This window comes from Neolamprologus brichardi, chromosome 23, assembly GCF_056152115.1.
Source record: "Neolamprologus brichardi isolate AB-2024 chromosome 23, ASM5615211v1, whole genome shotgun sequence".
Lineage (NCBI taxonomy): Eukaryota > Metazoa > Chordata > Actinopteri > Cichliformes > Cichlidae > Neolamprologus > Neolamprologus brichardi.
In genome coordinates, this window is record NC_142125.1 from 7,285,386 (window position 1) to 7,294,230 (window position 8,845).

An 8,845-nucleotide genomic window follows, 5' to 3' on the forward strand; every position below is an offset into this window, starting at 1 on the left:
GTAGCCACAGCCGCCCTGGGGCGCACTGACAGAGGCGAGGCTGCCGGACACTGGCGCCACCGGGCCCTCTGACCACCACCAGTAGGCAACGGGTGAAGTGTCTTGCCCAAGGACACAACGACCGAGACTGTCCGAGCCGGGGCATCGAACCGGCAACCTTCCAATTACAAGACGAACTCCCAACTCTTGAGCCACGATCGCCCCGTGTATATATTTTTATATATACATATGTATATGTATATATATATATATTTTTTTTTTCCTATTCCAGAAATCAGTATCTGTATTACAACATTTTTTAAGCTTTTTAAGAAAATTCAGAAACTTTATTAAACTCTATAGTTTGGATGGTACCAAGAGTAGAACTCTTTTTCTTGGAAACAGATTTTTTAAGTGCTGCAGACACTCTTTAGTACAAAAAAGGCAAGAAAAAATGAGCTGCAAGTAGTACTAAAGTAAGTAAAGTGGAGTGAATGAAATATATTGTGAGATTTCTAAATATGAGGCTGAAGACACTTAGAAATCTACATAAATAGAACCCAGGGACGACATAACACATTATCAGCCAAAAACTGTATCATATTAAAAACATGAATATTGTTCCTGTTAGTAGGCTTGGACAGTGTATTGAAATTTAGGTATCATGCCCTTATCATACCTTTCAAATGATCCAACATTCACACAGACAGTCGGGCTTTGATTAATGCTTCAGCACTTACAGTAATTGTTTTGTCTTTTACCTCTAGTAACCTGAAGCCTGGCAAGCAGACTTTGTATTCTGGGAAAAACTGGTAATGTTTCCTGACAAGAACAAAACAGCTTCTTTATTTTTTGCAACTGAGTCAGAGGTCTAGGGAAAACAGGGTGGTCGGTCCTGTGTTTGCACTTTTATTTCTGAAACTGTTACTTTTACTGAATATCAATGTTATTAACTAGATGGGAAAACTTTAGAGTGTGCAGTGCATCATGCAGGAAAGATAAGTGAGAACAATTCACAACTGATTCGAGTGAATGAAGTGATTAAACAGTTGGTAACAGTAGAAGCAGACATGCTGTGGAAGCATGCGTCACTGATTCAATACATGTGGGAGATATTAGTCACAGGTGTATGCATAGTTCCTGCTTGGAGGCTTTCACCTCATGGGTCATTTATAACCCAAGATTCTTTGTTATCACTGTGGCGTTTGTACTGAACACCCCGCTCTCCACTTCAGGGACCCTCCCCTCTCTGGACTCCAGCCATGTGCTTCCCTCCCCAAATTCAGGAGCCAGTCTCAGCCACAGAGGAGTCTGCTGCTCTCATCAGGACCCTGGAGCTCCTGTTTTTTATGAATTATACTCTTCCTCAGTCTATCTTTGTCCTTGGAAGCAAAAACTCAGAATGTTGTCTCAGAGTATCCAAGAGGTAATATTCAAAGAGAAATGTTCACATGGACGATTGCATTTGTTCAAAAACATTTATTAAAAAAATAAGAGAAAACAGATATTACGCAGCACTTTGCCCGCTTAAGAGACTACGGGTATGCATCAAAAATGTTTTATCTTTTATATTTTCTGGGCTAACAAACAGTGTCTTATTAAGGAATATTTTCTCCCTTTATATTTGATGCATAATACTGCAACTTCAAAGCCTGAAGTTGGAGCAAAAGTTATCTTTAGTCTTCCTCCTCTTTCTTCTTCTTGGTCTGTGGTGAGGTATTGTTGGTTTGCGAGAAATACTCAGACATGGCAGCAAGCGCCCGGTACCGGTGGGAGATTGAATTTTTAACTTCTTTGGGCAGTTCAGCATAGCTGCAGAGAAGTGAAAAGAAATTAGTAGTGAAAATTATTATTTGATACAAATGTTAAATAATAACAGCAATACTTCATCCGAAGTGCACCGCATGAAGCAAAAAGGATTTTGTATGGTTGATAATGCAGAGGCAGTGTGTTAACCTCTGGCTCCCCTTGTTGGTCGAAAGGGGGAAATGCAAATTGTTTTGCTTACGTTTTGTCATATCCATCTGGCTGGAAACAGGGATCCCAGCCAAAGTCTCGAGGCCCCCTGGGTTCTACAATGCACCCCTGAAAATACCACAGGAGTCGATTCAAAATACACGCACAAAAGCACAAACACCAGGACAGATTTACAGAGACAGACTGACCTCTGTTTTCCCTCTGAAGAGCTGAATGGGTTCATCTTTCCCAGCAGAGTACGCAAAAGTGCAGAGAGCCCATGCAGATTTATCCTCAAATCCAGCTAGAAGTTTGTACAAGCCTAAAACGTATTTTAAAATTAATAATTAAAAAAAAAAAAAAAAGAAAAAACCCCTCAAAAGTCAACACTAGTTTTTCTAAAGAAGCTCTGCATAATCCCAGAATGTTGATTTGGTTTATGTGAAGTGACCGTGCAACTTCTTCAGTATCAGCTGACTGCAGGTTTATAAACAGATTTTAAAATTTAACTATTAAGGTGCTTGTATAAGAATGAGCCACACGATTAGTTGACGACTGCTGATATGCAAATATGAATGGCCATGAGTACTACTAACAAAGAACTGGGGAATGGCTCCAATCACGGCATTGTAAGGCGGTAGGAGATGTACTTTTAGAACTGAGGAAGGGGGCCTCTATTTTTATATCAATGCCCTCCTCGCTCAAACCTTCATTCTTTCCTGTCCAGAATCTGCACATCTTCATCAAAAGATTGGCCTCTGGCTTGTAAGTGTAGACTGGCCTGTTCAGGTAACACTTCTGTGCAACATGCCTAGCCAGCAGTTGTTTGGTTTTTCTGAAGACAATTCTAATTGGCATATCTGGTCACGTGAGTCATTGTTAAGCAATGGTGCTGATCTTTATGCAACCGTACTGTCTATAAGGTTTGGGAGCCTGCAGTGAAGTCATCTGGATAAGGGATGACAGGTTTCTCCAATTGAAAGCAATCTGCCCAAATGAACTGAATCAACTTTCTGGGATTTCCTAACTTGATTATCAAGCATCCATCAAGCTCTGCATAAGTTTGTTTAAACAACACATTCTAGATAACATTTATTTCATTACTTACCTTCTGGTTTGAGTTTTTCCAGGAACCATTTACTATGGAAACAAATATTTGTTTTAAAATTGACGCTCACTGTCATTATGTAAGATGATATCATTGAATACATACTTTAGATAGTTGACTTACATGTAAGGACCAGGTAATCCCCCCAAAGCTCTGAAACATAGACAGGTGTCCTCTACTATGACTGGTCCATCAATCTGAATTGGGGGGGCGGGGTGTGTGTTAAGGCACTGTCTTTAATTAATACGTGATATAGCAGTGGTATTATATTGTACCTGTCGTGCAGCCTCCTTACACTTCTGTATGGAGATCTCATCTGGCTCTCCCTGGTATTCAGGCACTGCATAAAGAAAATTTTGCAAAAGCAATGACCACATAATTTTAATGTATTTATTTTTCTTTAGGCAGTGGTGTTACTTTTGATACTCACAGTCGATCTTTTTCGCCACTAGTTTGTAGGGAAACTTGTCGCCCAGTATCTGAATGACCTGATGGATCACAAACAAGCAGAAGAAGCATAAATCTTCATAAATCTTGTGAGGCAAACGAAACAAGGGATTTCTGGATTAAGTTACTGCTCCAGTCTCAATTTCACTTTAACTAGCTAGCACAACATGCAGCATGAAAAGGACCGTTAAATGAATACATATTCTTCCTGGAACGGATTAGAAAGGCCACTCCGACCGTAAACATACAATCCATCTTAGGTATGAAATATTTGTTTCTTACTTCTTCAAGTTTTTTTGCGTTCCCTGTCACGAAAACCACAGACCTTCCAGCGGGTACCGCCATGATGAATTGAACCCGGATGACTAACAACAGCGAACCGAGCACTTCCACATATGCAGCGACCAATAACAGCAACTTTGAAAGCCTCAGCCAATCATCGTTAAATCTGTAGGGGCACTCCACCAATCAGCAAGCGGTACTGGAAGCAATGTGTTCCGGGTGGAAATCAGAGCCAAGTGCCATGTGTAGAAGCGGTTGTAGGTAAAGTTACGGTAAAAATCTGCAACGTTTTGAACCATCACAGCCGACCATGAGTCTTTTACCTCGCACCGCCGAGGAGTTCAGCTCTGCTGAGTACTGGGAGAAGTTTTTTAAGAAGAGAGGGGAGAAGGCTTTTGAATGGTATGGAGACTACAACAAACTGTGCGGTGTGCTGCACAAATACATCAAAGTCCAAGATAAGGTAAATTGGGTGACGGAGGGGTTTGGCGAAACACTCACTGTTTCTTTTAATACTGCATTAAGAAATTTAGTTTGCCAGATGATTTCAAGAGCAACAGTGATATGCAGAGCTGCAGTAACTACAGAGAGCTGATGTGCCAGATCATCAAGATATGGGGAAAAAACTGTTAAAGGTAGATTGAGGAGAGAATTGATGATCAGCAAGCAACAGTATGCCTTTATACCGAGAAAGAACACTACAGAGGCAATGTTTGTTTTAATGGAGAAATATAGAGAAAGTCTGAAGGAGTAGCACTGTGTCTTTAGAGAAAGCATATGATAGGGAGTCAAGAAAGGAACTGTGGTACTATGTGAGGAAGTCAGAAGTATGTTTGGGTAATGCAGACATATATGAGGTGTCCGGTAGGAGTGACAGATTGGTTGAAGGTGGGGGTGGGATTACATCGGGGATCTGTTTTGAGCCCCTTCTTGTTTGCTGTGGTGATGAATAGATTGACCGTTTATGTCGGGCAGGAATTTCTGCAGATGACAGACAGACACATGACCTGTGGTGAGAGTAGGGATGCAGACGGGAGGGAGCCTTGAGAGATCCAGTATTCTCTGGATAGAAGCCCAATGAAAGTCAGTGAAACGAGACAGAATACATGTTTGTGAGTGAGAGGGAGATAGGTGTAACAAGGAAGAGGAGTAAAGGTAGCAAGTTTAAAAAGTTGGGGGCAATGAACAGTGCACAAGAGAGGTGAAGTGGGGTGGAGACAATTTTCAGGGTAATTTGTAACAGAATTATAAAATTGAAGGTTTACAAGATGGGACTGAGACCTGCTATGATGTATATTCTGAAGACAGTGGCACTAACAAAAAGATAGGAGGCCGAGCTGGAGGCAGAAGAGTTGAGGAGTTGAGTGTATCAGAGGAAAAATCCTGTTCAAGCAGTTTGGATAAAAAAGTCAGAGAAGCAAGGACGGGTTTGGACCTTTACAGAGAAGAGATGGTGGATATATTGGACAAAGAATGCTGAATATGAAGCTGTCAGGCAGGAAGAAAAGAGAAAGACCTCAGAGAAGGTTCATGGATGTAGTGAAAGTGGACATAGGAGGATGTGAGGGACTGAGTGAGATGGAGGCAGGTCATCTGCTCTGATGACCCCTAAAGAGGAAAGCTGAGCAAAGAAGAAAAGTTTACCAAATCATCCACCTCCTGAAAAGTTTATATACTTGGGTGTTGCTAACACTGATTGTGCCTTGGTATATTTCTTGCCTTGATAAGTGACCACAAGGCTTTATTTCTGTCCTTCAGGTGCTGGTGGTTGGTTGTGGTAACTCTGAGCTGAGTGAACAGATGTATGATGTTGGCTACAAGCATCTGACCAATATAGACATTAGTGAGACTGTGGTCAACAACATGAACCAGCGAAATGCTGAGCGCAGGCCAGGCCTTACCTTCCATCAGGTGGATGCTACTAAAACTCCATATGAGAATGCAAGCTATCAGGCTGCTCTGGACAAGGGCACCTTAGATGCTATGGCATCTGAAGAAGAAGGAGCTTTGGCCAGGAACATGCTCACAGAGGTGAGAAGCAGGTTGATCAGGCTGTGCATCATCAATATACACTTCTGCATGAACTTCACTGTATTTTTTTTGTGTTTCAAGGTGGGTCGTGTGCTAAGTGTCGGGGGTCGTTATGTCTGTGTGACACTGGCTCAGGAGAGCGTGATCAAGTTGGCTGTGGAGCATTTTGTTCAGCTCGGCTGGGCAGTGAGGCTCCACTGCCTGCAGGAAGAAAACAGGACAGAGGAAGACTCGTTTGCTCTGCCTGTTTTTGTTCTGGTTTGCACCAAGTTCCGTCAGCCTATGCCCACACCCATTCTTGAGATGTGCCTCGGAGAGGATGGAGCCCCTGTCCGTCACACGCATGTTTCTGAACTGTTGTCAGCTGTGAGGGAGCATCAGGCTTACTCCGTCTTGAGAAAGAGGCTCCGGACGAACACTGATGCCAACTCAAACCTCTCGGTCACGCTCTGCCATGCAAAGACCGGCCTTCCCAGATACACTCTTACAATACAAGATTCTCCACCAGGTGCTAAGGTTCCAAGAGCTAACCAGTTTGCTATATTTATCGGTGAGCCCAGGCTTCAATTCATCAAGTTTCTGCTTTCTAATGGAATTGGATGTATTTAGTCCTTTGATTTGTTGTTTGTTTTGTCAGTTCCTCAGGGGAGTGAGACAGCCTGGCTCTACAGCTCTGGCGAGGGGCGGAGGCAGCTAGCAGCCAGTGCTAACTTTCGGCGCTTGGTTATTGCATCAATGCACAGGAATCAGGAGTACACAGAGATGCAAGCTGTCCAGTCAGAACTCTCACCAGTGGTGATGGACCTGGCTCCCCCGGGTATGCCAGCCAACCACCAGGTAACCACTCATAAGCATCCCTTTTTAAAAACACGCTATGTAAAATATTAACAGTCTAAAGAAGCACTTTCCTTTGTGCTCTTTTCCCTGTTTTCAGGTGCCATTTTTGTCTGTGGGAGGTGACCTTGGCTGGCGAGAGGAGGTTAGCAGGGGAGTGAGTCAGCTGAGTGGGGAGTATTGCGTGGAGAATGTCAAAGGAGAAGACGGAGAACTGTATCGCCGACTTGTTTTCCTGTCTAATGCTGCCCTTGTCCAATCAGAGAGCCGTCTGGTCTCATCAAATACAGGTAATGTCTTATACTTTCCTGATTTGTTTCACTTAATAATAAAGTAGTTTTATGAATGGTCTTTTTACAAGTAAATAATTAACCTACCGAGCACAACCAATGATGCACAGACATACAGTATAGGGAGATTACCAGTTAATACCAGAATGCAAGAAACTGAGCAAACCAAAACGCAAAAGGAAAAAACGAAGATGTTGAAGTTGTACAGCTCTTAATTTTATTGTTTTGTATTTGGGCAGCGACAAGTCAGAAGAAAAAGAACAAAAGGAAGGCCAAGGCATCAGCAGCTCCAGTAGCATCTTCAACCTCCATGACTGTGGACAGTGGCTTCCTCTGCTGTGCTCACCATGAAGTCATGGTGGCTTGTCTTGCTATGCTTGGCGTGGGCATGCCACAGAACAAAGGTGTGTGTATGTAGGAAGAACCTATCATGTAATTTATGCATTTATCACTCTTCAATTGCTCTAAAATATCACATTCAGTTAAACTTCATTCCCTAATCCTTCCTAGACATCCCAGTGTCAGTGCTCCTGGTGGGGCTCGGTGGAGGAGGCCTTCCACAGTTTCTGCGGGACTTTATGCCCAATGTAACTATTGAGGTTGTGGAACTAGACCCAGTTGTGTTGGAGGTGGCTAAACAATGGTTCGGGTTTCAACCAGATGACCGTTTGACTGTCACTCTTGGGGATGGTCTGGAACGCATTTGTGCACTGGAAAAAGAAGGTCAGTGAGGGTGTGGATTACAGTGCAATTAAAAGTAATCCAGTGAATATAATGGTTCATCAGTATTAAAAATAAAGTATGTTTTGTTTTATTTTTTTTATTTTTCTCTAGGTGGTCATTTGTTTGATGCCATCATGTTTGATGTAGACAATAAAGATAGCACTCTGGGTATAAGCTGTCCTCCTGCTGCCTTTGTAGAAACCCCAATCCTGCAGAAAGTCCGTAACTTGCTAACTCCCAGAGGTACAGAATCATTTTAAAATACTTTATCTCTTATGCTTAAATCTTTTTTTGCTAAATTGATGTGACACTTGCAACCAAAATAAAATAAACTAATAAACAGCCATACTTTTATCAGTCTCAAACATAACATGTTACTTTTTGATACACACAGTTTATCAAAGTTATGTGATTAGTTTCCAAGCAATATCCTTTCTTTATCTCTCCCTGCCAGGTCTGTTCATACTGAATCTTGCATGTCGAGACCCAGCCTTGAGGAAAAGCGTGCTTGAGCGTGTAAGCGGCGTGTTTCCCACCATCCTGTCTCGAAAGATCGAGGAAGAGATAAATGAAGTCCTTCTGTGCACTCGTGGTGAAAAGGAGACATCGGACGCCACCCACATTTTGCCATCCTTAAACCAGGCAGCCAAGAATCTGCAGAGTGCACTGTGCTCCAGCGGGACTGAACCCAGCCGTAGGCCGCATATAGACATTGCAGAGTTGCTAAAAGACTTGAGAATAGTGTGAAGCATGTTTGTGACCATTGAGGGCTGAGGTTAACCATGTGTCGGGACAGTGTTTGAGATTGTACGACAAACATATTAAAATATGGGAAAAAGTGCTTTGACTTTGCCATTCAGTACAATGTCATTTAAAGTGTACATGTATAACATAAGCAGTCACAAATAAACATTTTATCCTTTAAACTTAAGTAGTAGAGTGGTACTGAAACTATTTCCCAATGCTGTTAGATGTCATAGATGGGACTGCATTATTTCACCACTAAATGCCTTCACTTTCTCTTTTACTTGCCTGTTTTCCATTGCACTGCACAGTGCTGGCTCCCTGCTCTGGTGAAGAATGCAGCAGCGTTATTTACAGTAGATGAATCGCACACTCTGGTTCTTGTTGCAAGTGTTGAGAGGGCAGCAGCGCAGACCTCCCCACACTGGATACGTGGGATTTTAAATAGCTG

General features: G+C 42.5%; 2 protein-coding genes across 2 annotated transcripts; one reads left to right on the top strand and one right to left on the bottom strand.

Annotated features, from left to right (window-relative positions):
* Positions 1–1,447: 1,447 nt before the first annotated feature.
* On the bottom strand, positions 1,448–3,892 carry itpa (inosine triphosphatase (nucleoside triphosphate pyrophosphatase)). Its single transcript, XM_006790132.3, has 8 exons — positions 3,773–3,892; positions 3,474–3,531; positions 3,319–3,383; positions 3,167–3,240; positions 3,044–3,075; positions 2,145–2,257; positions 1,988–2,064; positions 1,448–1,791 (listed from the first exon to the last, which is right to left on the bottom strand). The coding sequence occupies exons 1-8, from the start codon at positions 3,833–3,835 to the stop codon at positions 1,656–1,658; spliced, it is 618 nt and encodes a 205-aa protein (XP_006790195.1). The 5' UTR covers positions 3,836–3,892; the 3' UTR covers positions 1,448–1,655.
* A 103-nt stretch (positions 3,893–3,995) lies between these two features.
* mettl13 (methyltransferase 13, eEF1A lysine and N-terminal methyltransferase) lies at positions 3,996–8,541 on the top strand. Its single transcript, XM_006790133.3, has 9 exons — positions 3,996–4,235; positions 5,531–5,803; positions 5,885–6,353; positions 6,441–6,640; positions 6,738–6,927; positions 7,167–7,331; positions 7,438–7,650; positions 7,762–7,893; positions 8,105–8,541. Exons 1-9 carry the CDS (start codon positions 4,083–4,085, stop codon positions 8,395–8,397), a joined length of 2,088 nt encoding a protein of 695 aa, XP_006790196.2. The 5' UTR covers positions 3,996–4,082; the 3' UTR covers positions 8,398–8,541.
* The last annotated feature ends 304 nt before the right edge of the window (positions 8,542–8,845 follow it).

Excerpts from the sequence above, each read along its gene's own strand:
- itpa (XM_006790132.3), bottom strand. The coding sequence starts at position 3,835 with ATGGCGGTACCCGCTGGAAGGTCTGTGGTTTTCGTGACAGGGAACGCA. Across the intron at positions 2,258-3,043 it reads GGAAAAACTCAAACCAGAAG|GCTTGTACAAACTTCTAGCT; the intron begins GTAAGTAATGAA and ends AATACGTTTTAG. Across the intron at positions 2,065-2,144 it reads TCTTCAGAGGGAAAACAGAG|GGGTGCATTGTAGAACCCAG; the intron begins GTCAGTCTGTCT and ends TGGTATTTTCAG.
- mettl13 (XM_006790133.3), top strand. The coding sequence starts at position 4,083 with ATGAGTCTTTTACCTCGCACCGCCGAGGAGTTCAGCTCTGCTGAGTAC. Across the intron at positions 4,236-5,530 it reads ACATCAAAGTCCAAGATAAG|GTGCTGGTGGTTGGTTGTGG; the intron begins GTAAATTGGGTG and ends TCTGTCCTTCAG. Across the intron at positions 6,641-6,737 it reads GTATGCCAGCCAACCACCAG|GTGCCATTTTTGTCTGTGGG; the intron begins GTAACCACTCAT and ends CCCTGTTTTCAG.